Below are 18,699 nucleotides of genomic sequence, written 5' to 3'. Positions count from 1 at the left end.
TGTTTTAGTCCCTGTAAAGCTCTAAACTTCTGTAGCTCTTCCCATCAACTGCTGAGCTGTTTGTTAGTCGAATCCTAAACAGAGACAGTCTGGACATTTTGAGTGTTGTTTGAATGTTGTGAAAACCTGCCCCAATGCGTTTCTCTTCCAGCACCCAGTGCTTGACGAGCCGATAGCCGAAGCCGTCTGCATTATTGCAGACACAGATAAGTGGAGTGTCCAGGTGGCCACGAGTCAGAGGAAAGTGATGGACAGCACGAAACTAGGCCAGGACGTCCTGGTCTCTAGTCAGGTGTCTGGCTTACTTCAGTCCATCTTACAGCTTTACAAGCTTCACCTCCCTGCTGATTTTGTAAGTACTTGTTCTCGTATCACCAAGGAAATATAGTTCAAAGATGCTTTTAACAATACTTTGATTATAAAATCACAAGTTCACATGTATTGTTTTTGGCCTAAGTAGATGTTAGCCTAAGGAAATATAGAACATTCAACATAAAATCAGCAAACAGGACAGACTTTAGTAACCACAGCCCTTCTATGAAACAGATGACATGTGTGACGGAAATCTTTTGAACCAGGTATATAGTAAAGGAAGTAGGGTCTGGGGGAGGGGTCAGCATCACAGGAAATTTAAAACCCTCCATTGGAGAACTCACTGCCTTTTCTTTCATTAGATTTATATCAAGCAAGCTTGTTTCTGAAGGAATCGTAGTTCCTTTGCAGGGACCACCCTGACACAGTTGTTACAGATCAAATGAATGTTGTTTGTGTGTGAACCCTGGGAGTGCTGAAGTACCCTTACCCATTCCCCAGAGAAGATAGTATCAATTACTCCTTTTTCAGTGGAATTTTCAGATCACTTTCATGACATTATATTAAATTCAGACAACAGACAGCACCTATAAACTCCTGGAAAATGATCAACAGCTCTGCCTCAGTCACTGGAATTAATATTCAAGACAAATTCTTTTCAAGATGTGTGTGTGTGTGTTAGAGATTGAGAGAAAATATATTTAGAGAGGGAGGAAGAAAGGTTTCAGAAGTGCAAATGAGGCTCGGGGGCATGCAGCCAGGAATGGCGTGGAGGAGCGGACCTTGGGGTCAGGCTGGGAGGGAAGAACACCCTGTCTCTGCTCCTCGCCCCTCTGCAGAGTGTGGCTCTCTGCCGTAGGACCCAGGCCAGCACGCTCCATATCTCCCTGCTGGCCTCCCCAAAAGATACAGAGCTCCTTAACAAAGTCGGAAGCTGAACACTAGTTACCCACACTGATTGCTAAAGCAGGGTAATTTTCTGGGTTCTATGATTGAATCTACAATAGTACCACATCCCTCAGACATAGTTAGGACTTTTATGGCCTTGGAGAAGGTGCTTTGAAACGCCACCTCTCTGTCTTCTAAGTAGTGGCAGTGTGGCATGACAAAGAGACCAATGAACGTAACTGGGTTAAAGTCTAGGCATTGCCATTGATTAGTTGTGTGGTGGCAGACAAGGCCGAGTGCTTCTGAACCTCAGCTTTCTCGTTTGTAACATGGAGATAGTACCTATGCAACAAGCACATTGTGAGAATCCTCTGAAAATTGGGGCTAATTTTAAACTGTCAAAATGGAGTTTAAACAGTCAGTATACAGTAGTGGCCACCACCCGGTCATTAAGGTCCAATAGCCAGAAATCAGAACCACACTCAGCTGCTTCCTACCTGTGTGACTTTGCCGAGTAATTCACGGAAAGCCATTGGGGCAGTGTTAGACGTTATAAGCACTCTGGAAGCAGCTACTATTAGTATGATTGTTAATAACTTCATAAAACAATATTAATGGTTGGAGACAGCGACAACACCTTTTCACTAAAATCTTTATTTGGGCTTTAAACTGAAGCTTCCTCTCGCAGGATGCCTGTCCCTGAAGGGCCACGGGAACTTATGGACTCCTGCGACCTTTTTTCTTGCATTTGGAGACAGTTTTTCTTTCTAGTAGTAGCAAGTCGACTCATGCTGATTTCGAGGCCGAAATCTCTTCTGGAAGGGAAGGGAGATAAGTTAGATTCCATAGTTTTTTGCTAGTATACGTTTTTACTCAACTTTTATATTATATTCCCCAATACAAAGATAGCTCTTGTTACTTTTGACATCTTAGTTTCCCAAGCAATAAATTACTGTAGCTAATTCTTTTTGTACTTCATTTGGACAGAAGTATGTTTAACCACTTAATAATATGAATGACTTACTTAACCTGACAAAACCAAGATCAGAGGAAATTTCATCTGCAGTTTAAAATTCTCCTTAAAAATCATTTGAATGAAACATGTTTAAATGCCTATTAGACCCTTCAGTGCAAAAGGAGAAAGTTGCTATTTTACATTTCAGAAGTTGAAAATTGAAGAAATCCATCTCAGGACTAAGGTGTCAGAAAGGAAAAGGAAGAACCCAAACAGTTCTATTCAGTAATCAAGCCTTTAAAATTTTTTTAAATACTCTGATTTCAAGAACAGTATACAAGCCTTATAGACCAGTGTTCTCTTTGTTTTGACACTGCAACATGAAATTTTCATGGAAACTATGAAAACACTGTAAATTAACTTTTAAAACATAAAGGATTCAGTGTAATATGATATTCCTTTTAATATAACACTTTTACTAAAAAGTTTGTATTTACTCCATGAGGAGTTCCTTAAACTTAACAGGAGAGAGAACCTTTCCCCATGAAATTCGGTTTATTTGGGGGAACATTTCCATGAGGACTGGTGAGAGCCTCCTCGCTCTATTACTCGTAGTCATTTACCAGTTGTGTTTCATCCACCCCAACACAAGGCGTTTAAGATTTTAAGCCAATGAAAAACTGAAAAGATTACATCTCTAATGGATACTTTCCCCATGTCACTGATCGGCCCAGATGGTCAAGATCAACATTCTCAAATGCATCTGTTAATCTTTTTTTACCTTGAAAATAGCAGGTGTAATGGTCTAGAAGAAAATTCTGTATGATAGAATTACCCTTGCCAAAGCCATCAGGTGTCTCGCTGAAGATGCTTGGATAGCTCTGCCTGCCAAATGCGAAAACATTTGCCTCTGGTGAAAGACACAGATGGTTGCTATTCTCTAAAAAATGAAGTTGGACACAATTCCAAGAGTAGGGATGTCCTGGAAATAATTGCCCTTTCTTTATTGTTATTAAAGACCTAGTTAAAATACACTCTGGAGAAGAAAAAATAAAAAAAAGAACTTCAGAATAACCTTGTTTCAGGCATTCTACTTCTGGGGATGTTCTATACCAAAATAATCTGATGTATAGAGAGAAAACAGCCACAAAGACGTCCTTTGCAAAACTATTTATAATACAAAAATGCAAATTGCTATGTGGTTAAGCAGAGTGGCAAATTCACCTTCTCGAAAATTATTTAAACATAAGGTTACATTGATAAAGAATTTTTACTAACACAAGAGGATTATTATAAACTTTTTTAGAAGCAGGAAATAATTGCACTTACAGAATGATTTCCACTCTGTAAAAAACAAAAGCTTTTAAGAAAAGACTAGAAGACATATATGAAAATCGTAACCCTTTGATCGTGAGTTGTTTTCAGGCTTGCTGAGCCCTGGAAGTGAGCCTTTTTTTCAAAAAACGAAATTAGTTCCAGTTCCAGTTTTATTAACTTAAAATCATGTTTGTTTGATAACCAATTTATGGAAACAAGAAGAACATAACATTTGCCTTTTTTTAATGTTGGCTTATACATTTTTAAAATAAAAATTTTTGTTACGATCATATTCTGGATGGTCAGGAGGCACGACGACGTACATGAACATTCGTACTACTCAAAAGGTTAATAGTCATTGGAAGAAATAAACTTTGCTTTTCAAAAACCTAGTCTTATACCTACTAGTCATAGGGTTTGAGATGGCTTGTACCTTTGTAAGTGTGTTTGGAAGAAATGAGATTATAACTGTGTGCTTTGAAATGCATGCTGACAGCTCTGGCTCTGGGAATGGCAGCAGGGTTTCACTCTCGCCCTCACTGGGCATGTCCTGGCTTTGCAGTGCGTCATGCATCTGGAAGACAGGCTGCAGGAGATGTACCTGAAGAGTAAGATGCTGTCTGAGTATCTTCGGGGGCACACACGAGTCCATGTGAAAGAGTTAGGTGTCGTACTGGGGTGAGTTCCATGAAGCGCCACCGTTTCTCCCGGGGAGGCGGTTGTCCTTAGCACTGTACCCACTGACCTGGGTAGCCTGTGCCACCTCAGACCTGCAGGCCCTGGTGCCCCGTTGCAGTGTTTGGGGAACCATCAGTCTTGTGCCTTTGCAGCTCCCCAATGAATAGCATGTTCTTTGTATCTGAGACCAGGAATAAGCACAGAACGTGAAGCAGGTGGTTCTTTATGTTAGTCTTCTCCCTGGGTTATTTTATGCATGAAAGTGAAAAATTTAGCCTGACTTTCTTTGCTCATTTCTGGCCATTTCAGTGGATGTCAATGTCACCAGCTGTCAGCCACTCAGCAGCAGCCTGTGCTTACATTCTGCTTCCTGGAGGAGGCAGGAGAGGCCGTCGGGACTTTCAGGGGCCTGCCTGCATATGCACAGAGTGATGGGCCTTTCCTCCCTTTGCGGATAAGCCCATCAGAAGGGGAGACATGCTTATGTTGCTAACAGTGTGTGGCGCCTTCCTGAGGCCTTTGCCATGACTTCTCTAGAGAGGAACTTCTGGCTTTTGTTTTACTCTGCTAAATTTTTCAACAGACTAACAAAAAGATGTTACCTCCGATGATGATCCCCCTAAATTTGGGCAAGAAGATATTGTATATGTATTGTCGACCTTGAAATTTGCTATTAAGCCTGACAGTCAAAATGTGAAGACTCGGGCCTTGGCATTCTTGTCAGGCTTTTCATCTTTCACACCCGGGATAGGACTTACTGTGTTGTTTGGCCCTCAGCATTTCCTGTTACACATTTTTCTTAACCTATGTCATTTTTTAACAGTTTCCCTCTTTGGAGACATTTGCTTTTGCTGTCAACTTACAGAGTGTGTCTTTGCTGTGTTTTTTTCTCCATGCTGGTATCGATCTCTTTCCCAGTCTTATACTTGCATCTCGCTGCGTGAGGGTCCCCATTGCTAGGTGGTCCCTGACCTGTCAGGTGTCCATCATCATCACTGTTAGATGGCTCGTAGCCTGTCCGTACCCTTGTCCTCTCTAGGCCCTCTCTGCCCATTGTTAGTGGGAACTGCACCCCACCTCTCTTTAGCCCCCTGCACACGAGTCAAGGGCCCGCAGCACGGATGTTGCCTGACAGCCTCTGTCCACCTGAAATCAGATCTGTAGGGAGCATTACTGGAGAAAGCATAGGTGAAACTCCATGTGGTAATGCCAGCTACCTTTTTAAATCTCATTTTCAATTTGTCGTAGAATTCAAGGGGAAGATTAGGATATATTTCATGGACTGAAGCAGTCCTCATTTTTTTTTTTTCAGGACATTTTTCAGCATTTAGCTGAGATAGTGGAGAAAACATTTAAGTGTAACATGGTGGGGTTGCACAGGGAACACAGAAATGGTACGGACTTAGCGGTGACCCCGCCGTGGGAGAACGGCCTTGTGCCCACACGTGCACGGCCCCCGCCACGTCCCCCTCTGTCCTCTGGGCTCTCTATGTCCCCGGGAGGCCACAGGGGAAGAGCAGGCTTATCGGCTTACCATCTCTTTTCCTTTTCCTTTTGTTTTAAGCAATGATCTAGCAAGCGTGGTACCTAGCAATAACACCTGACTGCAAAATCATGCTACTTGACAGTAATAATCTTCTGTTTTTTGTTGTTTTGATACTCAGGATTGAGTCGAACGACCTGCCCCTGCTGACGGCCATTGCCAGCACTCACTCTCCTCATGTCGCCCGAATACTCATAAGCTAAAGCTCAGGACAGTTCTTCCTTGGAAGAAGGGGAAAAAAGATTCTCAACTGATGGAGAAAGGAGTAAGCTGTGACGTCAGAAGTGTGAGAAGAGCAAACAGTCATTCCACTACGTCGCTTTGTTGTGTTTTGTTGCTTTCATGTGGATGCTTCATTGGAACCCAGGTTGGCTTGACTCAACGGCATGTGTGTTTTTCGTGAACACGAGGCCTTTTGTCATCACCCATGAATCAACAGAAAGAGCGACCTTTCAGTAGGAGAAGCATAAGCACTACAGGAAACGTGAAGCTGTGGGTACAGATTGCCTCGTGTGTGGGCCGAACACGTGACTTCGGAGCAGGAGAATCAACAGCGCACAGGCCATTCCGGGAGGGAGGGGTCTCAGAGCGGGCGCATGCGCTCTGCACACTGGAGAGTGCCTCCAGCATCCCGAGCAGACAGGAACAGGACTTCGGACTCCAGGTCAGAGCTGGCCTCCTTACCGGAGGTGAAGTGAAGAAAGCCACATCGGGCCGTCTGCAGCTCTTGTGGCTGTGGGAGTTACTACTGTCTGACTCGAAACGTGAAAAAGGACTGACTGTTGGGAAGAGAGCGCTGTAGGGACCCACTGTGTTCACATCTTCTTGGAGTTGACCTTGTCTCAGAGGCAGCCACAGGTAGGTTAGAGGTGGATCGTTGGTGCAATAAACCCAAGAATCAATGTAGCATCTTAATCCCATCATGATGGAGGTTGCAGCTGCCGACCACACAGTCTGATACCATGTGTTTAGCCTGATAGAGCGCTCAGCAGCCTCTTTAAGAGAGGCCATTTACCAAAGTTATTTCTATAAGCTCAAGAGTATTTCTGTTTCTAAATTCTTCCAGCCAAAGCCACTTTCTTCCTGTAATAGTTAATACAAATGACTATTTATACTTTAAAAGGCACAGCTGTCCCGGTGGGATAGGAACCCTGCACCGTTCAGGATGACTAATGAAAGTAATTAGTTTGAACATTTATAAACCATTCATACGTGGTCTGAATTCTCACATTATTATCTCTGTGCCTTCTAATTCCTGCCTGCTTTTCAAAACACCATTCCAGAAATTAACTCACCCGTAGTATCAAACCTGCCAAAATGAGGAACTGTTTGTTAGTCTAGTTCACTTAAAAAGAAAAAAAAGAAAACATTAATTTTCTGTTAATAAAAAAGAAACTGTTCTTAGTTTACAGACTGTGAACTATGACCATGTCAGACAATGTACTGACATTCAGGATAAAAAGACTTTTAAAAAATTGATCATTAAGTGACAGGAGCTAATAATCTAGTAAAGCAAAACGTCATTTAGCGTCTTGATGATCTTAAATACAGCTAATTAGGACCAGGCTCCAGTGTCCTTCCACTCATTTATAAATTAATTTCAGACCTTTCCATGTGTCCTCTGAACCTAAGAATATGAAGTACCTTCCCTTTTAGGGGTTAGAATGACTTCAGATTTTCTATTTGATAAAATCCTATCCCAAACACCAAGTTACATAAATTTGTCTCTTCTTTTACATATGCTAATTATTTGTTTGAAAGAGTATAGTAGCAGTAGTACCAATGGAGAAATATGGGTGGATTAGTTCTTAGGAATAAGTCAGAATTGCAGCCTTCCCTTCTCTCTTCTCTCTCTCTCCTCTCTCTCTCTCTCTCTTTCTCTTTGTTTTATGAAGTGAAATTTAGGTGGTGCATTAAAACTCTTAAGATCTTTAGTTTTTATTTTATGTCTTTCTTTCATAAAATTGAAGTTTTCCATTTGTTTTAGATTTTTCTGTTTTCTTTTGCCCAACATCTGAGTTTAGTGTTTTAAATTCTCTAGTTCCATGATGTCATTGCTTGTGAAGTTACACCAGGAGAAGGGACCTTACCTGTGGCTCAGCTCGCTCCTCATTTGTTTTCATTACATGTAAATAAACGCTAATAGCTGGTCTCCGTGGTTTCCATCTGCACCAGTTGAAAGCATTCCCTCATCTCCAGCCCCCTTTTCCCTGTTTACACGTTTGGGGCACTTTCCCTCATTCACCGCCTTCCAGGGTTTCAAAGAAAATAACTAGACACAAAATCAGTCGCATTCTAATGTGGCATGTTGGAAAGTAGCCCCATCCAGGGGAAAACTGAGCTTTAAAAGGGTGATTCTAAACTTCCTACATAAAAGGTTTAGCCCAGCCCCCCACTGAAGAATTAATTTGCCTCTTCACCCCCTGTCCCAGACCCCCTCCCGGAACCGTCTGTTGGGAAAGTACAGTAGGTCACACATGGGGTTAGTGCCAGTGGCGCTCAGGACGCAGTCAGAGCCTAGTCCGCACGCCTGTTGCCTGCAGAAACAGACCGAGAATGTGGCTGCTCTTTCATGGTTCTCCTTCAAATAACGTTCAAGTTTTCCTTGTCTTAAATTAAGTCTCTTCCCAAAAGTGGAAAAGAAAAAAACAAAAAACCCCTCCTGGACTTGTGTTGAGACACACGCGAGCACCACCCAGTGGTTTCATTCTGTCTTAGCGAAAGAGGCAAGGAGGGGACCCCATGCTCCCACCCCCACACCCATCTAAGAAAACAAACAAAAATTTAAAAAAATTTGAGAAAACTACCTCAGTTGACAGGATTCCACCTTTAGGGTTTCGTCAACTTTTAAGTCTTAGCTGTTGAGTGTACTTTGTAGCATCTTGCTTCTTTAAGCAAGCTAGCGAGGCCTGGCAGAGCGAAGCGTGTACATGACGGACCTCCTTCTAGCATGTTGCCGTTTTCTTTTTAATGATGGACAAGTGATGTGAATGTAAAAGATAACTGTGTACGTTTCAACATGACAATGAAAATTTACAATGTAGCTTCCATACTTGTGCATAACTCCAAAGTATTTTATTTTTATCAGTGTTAAATAGCTTTTTGTACAGGCTTCAATCCATTTTTCTGAAGTGTGCTGTTTTTTAATGAAAGTAACTATAATCTTTTCACATCCCATGGAACTGCCGTTTACACATCACAACTTTTTAAACTTACCATATTTTTCAAAATTAACTTTTTTGGAGGGAGGAAAATTCCCACTTGCTAAATGATACTAAACTGTTGTTTGGGCTCTTGTAATTAGGTCCTGAGATTTTATAAAAATTTAGGTCTGTAGCTTTTTATGTCCTTAGTTGGTTGTACATAAAAATAAAGACTATATACAGTGACCCCGAAATTCTGTTCAATGTCTAGCTCTGGCCACTCTTCTGTGCTTGTGAAAGTGTTCTGCTCCTCCCTACTGTCACCACTAACTCGCCTCTTTAGTTCTCTTGATAAATGTGAACCATTTGTTTTGTATTGTGCTTTGGGGGAGGGGATATTTTGCTGTAATGCTTGCCTAAAATCTGGCAGCCCCATCTGAATGTTAATTTTTAATGTCAGTTTGGTGAATGACATACTTGGAAGCAAGACTGCAATGTGCTTAAATTTCAGTGGTCTTTAAAAAAAGAAGACATTTCTGGGATTTGTTACAATTGAAGCTCCATGAAGACAAATTGATAGGGCTTTCTATTTTTGATCAGTTAAATAGTTGTCAATGTCAAGGTATGGATGGAAAATTTTTCTTAAAACTTGTTTATGTATTAGTTTGATCCATTTTTTTGTGGCATTTGGTGCAATAAACCTTTTGAATCTCTCTTGAACATTTGTTTGTTACATTGAATCTTAGGATCTAAATGTTTCATTTCTATTAACTCATGCCGCTGTAACAAGGTTATTATATATGTCAGGGATTCCCATGGCGGGAGGGGAGTTTGAAATGTAGTGCTTAGCATAGTCAGGGGTGTAGGGCGCGGGGGCAGGGATGATAGGAGCAATGTTTTGTCATTTGCGGGACACCCCATGGAATGAAGAATTGTCCCTCCTCCTTCATGACTTTGAAATGTGCTGGACATGCATGTGGGTAAAAACACCTGTTTATAATTATCTAAGCTGAGAACTTAATTCTGCTTTACCTAAAAGCACAATGTGATTTTAATATATGCTCATTTTAAAGCACAAAATGATTTTAATATATGCTGAATTTTCCAGAAATACCACTGTTGTATAAGTTGAGGGAAGATTTTACCTTGTAAAGTTCAGAGTTTTAACAAGAACTGACATAATTTGCAACACGTTAGGAACAGCTATGGTAGTCATGGGAATGTGAGCCATCGGTAGAGTGTATAGTGTGTATCTGTATCAGGCTTCATTTATAGCAGTTGCGTTCATGGAGACTATATAGATGTAAGCATCTGCCTGCTTCGTTATTACGCTCTATTCTAATCTAGTGCCCCAAATACTCTAGCTCCTTACTATTCAAGGTCCCTGGACCAGAAACATGCATTGCCTGGGACCTGGAGAGACATGCAGAATCTCATCCCCCATCCCAGGCCTACTGAATCAGAGCCTGCATTTAACATGAGCTCCAGGTGATTCACGTGCACATTACAATTTAAGACTGACTGCTTTCACACTCAGTGTGGGTGAATGGGTGAGGGAAGAGTAAACCCTGCAATTCTATCCATGTATGGAACGAAGGAGGGAATGAGAATATTTACAAGCAAAGGAATGAAATAGAAATGGATGATGTTGTTAAAAATTCTGTTGAATACACATAAATTTAATAACATGTAAATGGCTATTATTTATGTGGAAAGGAAAAAACAGCTAACCCAAAATCAAGAAAGGAAAAGAACAAAGGACTAGAAGATAGAACTTGAGAAACATTTTGTGATATTTAAAAAAGGAAAAATTTGGAGAACTATAGTAGAAAAAGTTTAGAAATTTGCCCAATTAATTTTCAAAAATATTTGTAAGAATATTTTGAGTAAATGTGTATAAGTATGATACATATTGTTAAATATCATAAACTGCATTTTACAAATATTTTTAATTATATTCCAAACTTAGGTTTGTTTATAAGTAAAAATCCAAACCTAAGAACCCGAATATATAAAATATCCCTATTTTCAACCATCTATTTTGATGAGAAAATATTATGTATAGCTTTATGCTTTTAAGATTTCTCCCCAAATACTTGGTGCCATTGACAAATTCTTCCTTTTTTGAGGCTGCTTTCTGTGCATGGTTCTGAATCTTCTAGCATGAGAATGGAAAACGTGCTGGCACTTCTTATTAGTAGTGATAGCCACTCACTGGGGGCGAGTGTGAGGCATTATGTCGGAGGCTTTACACACACTGTAGCCATTATTTTTTAATTTAAAAGAGCACTTGTTTCAAGTTATTTTCTTTGACCAAAGAGGGTTTATATTAAATTGGGGGAGGCTGGAGTGCTTTATTGAGGAATCATCTCTAAGAACCTGTGGGGTGGTCCAAGAAAGTGGACTTGGGGAACAAGTCTCTGGATATTTAGAAAAAAGCCTAGTTGATAAAAATACTATTTTGAATGATACAGTATTTTGTTTATCCCCGAAGGGAAGAGATGTGACCAAGTGACCAATTACCCTCACCAACGAGTTAAACCGACACCAGGTGCCTCTTGGATGTGACGCACTGGGGATGACATAACATCACTAATCTGGGATTCCTGCCCAAAACACAAAACCGGAGTCTACTCATGAGAAAACATCAGATAAATCCAAATTAAGCTAGTCTACAGAACTGGTCAATACTCTCCCAAATGTGTCTGTGTTATAAAAGTCCAAGACTAAAAGAACTGTTCCAAATTGCAGGAGACTAAAGAAAATGTGAGGAGTAAATATAATGCACGAGCCTCGGAGGGATCTTGGCTCAGAGAAGAATACAAAGGACATTATAGGATCAGTTAATAAAACGATCATGAACTATAGATTGGGATCAGCTGTTTTCAACTGGTGGGCTCTAAGAATTTTTAAAACATGCAACACCTGACTAGTCAGTCAGGGGCACTGACCTCTTTTGCAAATAAAGAAAATGAAAAGATTGCCAAATAAAGGAAATGACAACAACCAATACAACAAGAGCCAGCCAGTGTGAAGGACTCAAAATTATCTTTTTTTTTTTCTTGTCAGATTGGCAAAAAATATACCTTTTGGTGTGCCACAGAACATTAGTAATTAGTTTATGTGTGCCAGGAGATGAAAAAGGTTGAAGATCACTGGATTAGATTAATATTGTATCAATGTTAAATTTCCTGAATCTTAATTGTATTGTGGATTTATGAGAAAAGCATCCTTGTTCTTAGGAAATGCACCCTGAAATATTTAGACATAAAGGACCATCATGTCTACAACTTACCCCCAAATGGTGTGGGAAAGAAAAACAAATGTCTGTGTGTGTATGTAGGTGTATATATTCAGATACATGTAGAAAGTATTAAAGCAGATTAATAACTGACTATTCTGAATGAAGAATGTATCAGTTCACTTTCTAATGTTCTTGCAACTCTCCTGCGTTTGGAATAATTTCAAAATAAAAAAGTCTTTTGACAAAAATTTTTAATGCACAGATTTTTTTTTTCCTTTTAAAACACCCACACAGGTTGCTCAGTTGGATTTTAGTGAATGATAGAAGGAGGCCTCAGGATCATTTCATCCACGATCGCTCTAATCCTACGCAAAATTAGTTCAGTGATGGAAAGTAACTAATCCAAGCCTTGTCTACACACACTGTAGTAAATCATCTTATTTGGACCCAGTCCAAAATTCAGAGCATATAAGAATGTCAGGAGCTAAACTGCACCTTTTTTCCATACAAAGTGTCCCTGGGGTCAGGACCTACCAAAGAGGACTTCTACAGCTCCCTCACGGAACGTTTTCAACAAATAAAATTAATTGCTAATGAATCAGATTGCTGGTGACGATATACTAGGGAGTTGGCAAGATTCTTCAATGGAGCAAGAAGACTCTCTTCATGTCGAGAACAGGAGTCTCTGAATGTATCCCAGCTACTCTGTTACCTTCCCTACCATAGAAATTTGTTATCATACTCAAAACACTGCATGACTACAATGTGTATTTTGCTGTGGGATTATGCAAAAGGACTTCTGGAAATAGTTGTTGATTTGAATATAGACTCAATGTATCTTTACTTGGTTCTTAGGATAACTCTACAAAAAATTCAGGACAGATACTATTACTTATTTTTTAAAAACCCATATAGGAAAATTATGCAACTTGCTCAAGATTTCATAGTTGTCATGGGAAAAAACTTGAATTTGAACTGGTGTATTCTCACTCTGCTAGCCAGTCTGTAAGGGCTTTAAGAAGCATTAAAGATTTACCTCCATTTCCCAGAACTTTCATGGGTCTTGGGAATCAAGGGGAAAGCCTCTCTCCAGGTTACACCATATGATCAATAGCAATTATACAGACTGAACCCCCACAACCTCTTGTTTTCAGCTATGAAATGGAAATAATATCCACCTACCCACAGTATAGACACTACTATGGAAATTCAATATAAATTATAGTACGTTTTAATGGGATAAAAAGAGCTATAAAACATTAGCAGCAGCATTACTGTTGAATAGCATTCTCTAATTCATATATTGAAAGAGCTTGATGTTTTCTATGATGATTCAGAAAAGCAAATGATCGTACCTCCTCCGTTTTTGGTGGCATTGACAGCTTAGTTGGTCTGGAAACTCTTGGCAATGCTGCTTTACTCTGTCTAACGAGGGTGGCCCCTTTGGAATTTCTTCGGTTGGTGTCCTCATAATCACCCATATTCCAGGCAATCTGACCACGGCTGAATCTTCCTAGCATATTCATAATATAAGGTTTTGGTTGCCTGAAAGAGGAACAAATTGGTTGGTTCTCAAATTGGAAGGACCTAGCTAGAAATAAGGCCACTAGAGATTCATCTTTCTCTTGTGATTCGAGGTGATTTCTAGCCGCAATGCTTGGGAAAGCTAATGACCTGAGCTATCAGCCAATGTTCTGAGAAATTTCCAGACTACCTATTCCACTTTGTTGGACACCCAGCTGCTAGTGATGGGGAAGAACCTCCCCAGGTGGCCACTACCTAGAAACCTTGCTGATGCATCTGTCCCCATATCATGACGGCCCCTCATGTCCTACAGGCCAAGCATGTAAGATGCTGGGAAGTAGAAAGTGAGATGCTCAGGCTGAGGCTTCATAAGACCCACAGAAAAAGGACATGGTCTTCTCATGCTGAGATCTCAGGGGAATTCAGGAAAACACCGGTTTCTTGATTCCAGACTCGCTTTGGGCAGTGTATTAGAAGAATGATCGGCTCTATTCTCTTTCCCCGGTGAAACCCTTATCTAGGTTCCGACACCCCTAAATTAGAATATTCTCTGATGACTGTTATAAAGAGCCAGCTCTGGGGGAAAGACGAAAAGGATCCAGGGTAAGGGTTTGCCGTCCCACGTGGAAGGCTGGAAGGCTGTCGTCCCTCCAGAGACCCTCTTCCCCTGCTCTCTGTCCCCCTGGGCGCCCAGAGCCCCCTGGCCACTGCAGATCTCCCTTCCTAGAATCAGAGCTTTATGGGTTCCCAAGTCCTTTGGATCAAGATCTGTGGCAGAGCTTCATCACTCTCACTCAGTCACATTCACCCATGGCCAAATCCGGCGTAGTACGTGGCAGAGGAGATGGCCTGTGGAACAAAGTTCCATCCTCACAGAGCTTCTAGACCAGCAGAGGAGACAGACAAGGAACATAAGCCAGTCAAATGTTTAGGAAGTACCCTGAAGAAAAATAAATCCAGAGAAGGAACGGAAAGTGCGGGACATGCTATCTGGGGGGGAGGACACGAGTAGAGAGCTAACTGAAGAGAGAAGCCATTGATCCTCAAGGCACACAGGGGCAGACTCCCCCTCCGCACCCCCTGGAGTCACAGAATACCTGCGTGAGGAGGGAGCTGGCCGCCACCCTCCAGCACACCCTCTACTGACACCAAGTTCAAACTCCAGCAGAGCACACAGTTCGATTGGTGTTGCTATTTGCTTTTTGTCTGTTTTCTCTCTCTTATTTTAACGGCCCGCAGGGACCTCTCTGGCCTGCCGTCCAGCCCTTCCCTGTTCTCAGACACACAGACACTGCTTCACTGTGCACTCAGCCCTCCCCGAGCCCCGACGGGGCTGCGCCCCCTCCACAGGGAGCGCCCCCCACTTCCTGACAAGCTGACGCCAAGCTTCACACTTCACCTCTTCTGTGAAGGCTTCTTGGGCTCGTCAAGCAGCAATTTTTCTCCTTCCATAGCACATTCTGTTTGAATCCTTTTGTAGAAACTACTTAAATTTGTAGAATATACTTAAATTTCTAGTGCAGCAGGCTCTCTCCTCCAAACTCAGTGCTCCTTAAAGAACACAGAATGTGCCCTGGCTGGTTAGCTTAGTTAAGAGCAACGTTCCAAAACAACATGGTTGTGGGTTCGATCCCCAGTGGGGGCACATACTGGAGCAGCTTAATGTTCCTGTCTCTCTCCTCCTGCCTCTCTGAAAAAACAAAACAAAACAGCCCAGAACATGTCTCATTTGTCACCAGCCAGTGCCCTCCCTGACGTAGAATTGACACAAGTGGTGGGATTCAGCTGGCTTGCACTGATTCGGCAGAACCGCTACCTAATTTTTGTTGAGTTCAGCGAACTGGTTGTTAAAATGGCACTTGTAATCAGGATTCTCTCTAAGGTGGGTGCCTGGGCAGCCGCCCAATGTGGAAATCACAAATTTACATTCCTTACTCTTTTTTAATGTTCATTTGTGCAACAGCATATTCTAAGCGCCCATAGTAATGTTCATTCTGTTCATAAGTGAAAAAAATTGCAGGTGAGGATGCCAATCAAGAAGCAATGTGGAGCCTGACCAGATGATGGCACAGTGAATAGAGTTGGCCTGGGACGCAGAGGACCCATGTTCGAAACCCCAAAATCACCGGCTTGAGTGCAGGCTCATCTGGTTTGGATGTAAGCTCACTAGCTTGAGCGTGGAGTCACTGGCTTGAACCCACAGGTCGCTGGCTTGAATCCCAAGGTCTCTGGCTTGAGCAAGGGGTCACTGGCTCAGCTGGAGACCCCCAATCAAGGCACAGATGAGAAAGCAATCAATGAACAACTAAAGTGCTGCAACGAAGAATTGGTACTTCTCATCTCTGTCCCTTCCTGTCTGTCTATCCCTATCTGTCCCTCTCTCTGTCTCACTTAAAAAAAAAACAGCAATATGGAAATATCTTAAATACTGTAATAGTTTTATTGTTTTTTGTCAGGTATTATTTGATATTTTTCATTAATAATTTAAAACTTTATTATAACAATCTACTTTTGTGTACCTTTTTTATTATTTAAGCATTAAATTCATGAAATAATAAACTACCTTTTGGTATATCATTTATTTTATACTTAATATGGTCATTAGGGCAGAGAACCGGTTGTTAAATTATTTGAAGCCCACCTTTGGTTGACACTCAACTAATCAGTGATGGATGGAGTAATGAGGAAGGGAGGGAGAGATCAGAACAAAGTATTTTTAATCAATTTTTTTTTCAGGTATAGTTTACATTCAGTATTACTTTGTCTTAGTGTCAGGTGCACAGCACAGTGGTTAGACAGTCATATACTTTTCAAAGTGTTCTCCCCAATCTCTCCAGTACCCACCTGGCATTACTTTTTAGGTAGTCTACTTTACCTCCCACCTCTCTCCACTTACCTGCTTCTGCAGCCTCCTCCCCCCCCCCCTCCCACCAATGCAGGTGTGCAGGAATGAATCCCAAAAGTTTGGTTTGTCTGAGTTTTGTTATTTACAAATACAGATTAATAGCTGGGAATAATCTCAAGAAAGTTTAAAGGGCAAGAGAGCTAGCTAGTGGTTAGAGACAGGTGTTTATATTCATATTAGCTTGATTAACATTTCATAGGAAAACTATTTCATGCAAATGTGCCACATTTTCTTTAAAGTAATGTATTATAGAAGTAATTATACTGAAGCCTGACCAGTTGTGGAGCAGTGGATAGAGGGTTGACCTGGGACCCTGAAGTCCCAGGTTTAAAACCCTGAGGTCGCTGGCTTGAATGCGGGCTCATCCAGCTTGAGCAGGGATCATTGATGTGATCCCATGGTTGCTGGCTTGAGCCTAACAGTCACTGGCTTGAGCCCAAGTTTGCTGGCTTGAGCAAGGGGTCACTGGCTTATCTGGAGCCTCCCATCAAAGCACGGATGAGAAGCAATCAATGAACAACTAAAGTAACACAACTAAAAGTTGATGCTTTCATCTCCCTATCTGCCTCCCTTCCTCTCTCTATCTCTCTAAAAAAAAAAGAGGGAGGTGGGAAGAAGTAAGTATACTGAATAGTTTAGAAAAAAAATTCTTGTGCATATTTTGTCTAACTTACACACTAAGATATTTTATAATCTTTTATTTTAAATTCAGACTATCCTGTGTCCCTGAATCTTGAAGCATTAGGAGCAATGAGAAGTTAAAAATTAGTTGTAATTCCATGATTTTAAGGGTCTTGTAGTAATACTAGCCACGTACTCTAGGGAGAATTATGCACACTGTATTGAATTTACAGCAGAGCCACAGAAGTCAAACGAGGTAAACCAAGAAGCAGAAGGTTGGCTGCAGATGGAGCACGAATGCCAGGCCATCAGTAATGGCTCTGTTAGGGACAAATGCACACGCACGCACCCCAAACCAAATAAAGGCACCAAACATTCTTAGTGTGACATTGTTACTAGTAACTTTTAAGGGTCAGATTTTTTTTTTCTTTTTGAAATAATTTTAAGCTTACAGAAAAGTGGAAGCACAGTACAAAAGCTTCTTTTCCTGAACCATGTGAAGGTATGTTATTGACATGAGACCCGTCACCTCCAAACACAGCGTGTACTTCCTACAAACAAGGACTTTTCTGCAAAACCTGAATATAAGCATCTAAATCAGAGGAACCCAGGAAATCCACTTGTTTAAATCGCTACCATCAAATCCTCGGACACCGCTCACGTTTTGCCAATTGTTTCAACAGCGTCCGCTCTGCGAGGGACCTAGTGCGGAACCACCTGTTGTGTTTCCTTTTCTCCTCTCTCCAGCCTCCTCAGTCTGGCGCTGTTTCCCGGTCTTCCTGCGGCTTGCACACAGCCTCAATGCTTTCAAAGATCACAGACCAGTTATTCTGTAGATGTCCCTCAATTTGGATTTGTTTTGTTCTCTTCTTGATTAGATTCAGGTTAGACATCTTCGAGCGAGAGCAACACGAAGCGGCCGTGGTGTGTCCTATCCCAGTTCTGGCGAGGTTCACTTGGGTCACCTGATTGAGGTATTGCCGGCCAGGCCTCTCCCTTGTAAAATTGCTTTTCCCTCTTGTTATTAGTATTTCGTCAGAACATACATACTTTCAAATTATGTCAAAATCTCATCCCATGTCTACCTTTCAATTTCTTCATTTATTTTTTTTATATCAGTAGGGACTCGCGGTTTCCTATTTTATTCAGTGGGTTCTAATCCATTTATAAGGTTCATTTTCATGTTCAGGTTGTCCTAAATTGGCTAGCAGGAGCCCTTTCAGTCTGACTTCTGTGTCCTTTTGACATGTCCTTGTACTTCTTTGAACATTTCCTTACTTTTTAGCATGAAAAAAAGGTTCCAGGTTTATCTTTCCCTTCCCTAGCCCTGGAATAATCCATTTCTTGAAGGAACCCAAGTTCTTTTTAGTGGAAAATGGTATTTAGAACTCAAGATCTGAATGCTAGGGATGTCACTGTCATGCAGGCATCTCAGATATTGTTATACAATGTTCATCAGAGAATTCATTCTTGTTTTCTCCCTTTTCATATTTGTTACTGTTTTCTACAGTGGAAACCTGGCTCCCATTCTCTGTAAGACTTATTTAACCAGTCTGTTTTTCATAACCA

General features: G+C 41.3%; 2 protein-coding genes across 10 annotated transcripts in view; one reads left to right on the top strand and one right to left on the bottom strand.

Moving 5' to 3' along the window:
* FNIP2 (folliculin interacting protein 2) overlaps positions 1-9,556 on the top strand; it is a 131,033-nt gene extending 121,477 nt beyond the window's left edge. For 6 of the 9 annotated variants that reach the window (XM_066387387.1, XM_066387362.1, XM_066387344.1 and 3 more), the window contains 3 exons: positions 152-352; positions 4,035-4,150; positions 5,815-9,556. In XM_066387387.1, coding sequence (XP_066243484.1) covers positions 152-352; positions 4,035-4,150; positions 5,815-5,896 — 399 coding nt within the window. In that variant the 3' untranslated portion in view covers positions 5,897-9,556. The remainder of the gene's footprint in view (positions 1-151; positions 353-4,034; positions 4,151-5,814) is intronic. The other 3 variants (XR_010751745.1, XM_066387335.1, XM_066387370.1) reach the window with 3 other exon arrangements.
* Positions 9,557-11,361: 1,805 nt separating this feature from the next.
* The window catches only part of SPMIP2 (sperm microtubule inner protein 2), a 98,143-nt gene continuing 90,805 nt past the window's right edge, over positions 11,362-18,699 (bottom strand). The window contains exons 4-5 of the mRNA XM_066360179.1: positions 13,436-13,625; positions 11,362-11,442 (exon numbers count right to left, since the gene is read on the bottom strand). Of these exons, the coding sequence (XP_066216276.1) occupies positions 11,362-11,442; positions 13,436-13,625 (271 nt within the window). The remainder of the gene's footprint in view (positions 11,443-13,435; positions 13,626-18,699) is intronic.

Source organism: Saccopteryx leptura, chromosome 1 (genome assembly GCF_036850995.1).
Source record: "Saccopteryx leptura isolate mSacLep1 chromosome 1, mSacLep1_pri_phased_curated, whole genome shotgun sequence".
Lineage (NCBI taxonomy): Eukaryota > Metazoa > Chordata > Mammalia > Chiroptera > Emballonuridae > Saccopteryx > Saccopteryx leptura.
The sequence above is the reverse complement of the archived record's forward strand: the minus strand, read 5'-3'. Positions and strand labels throughout refer to the sequence as shown.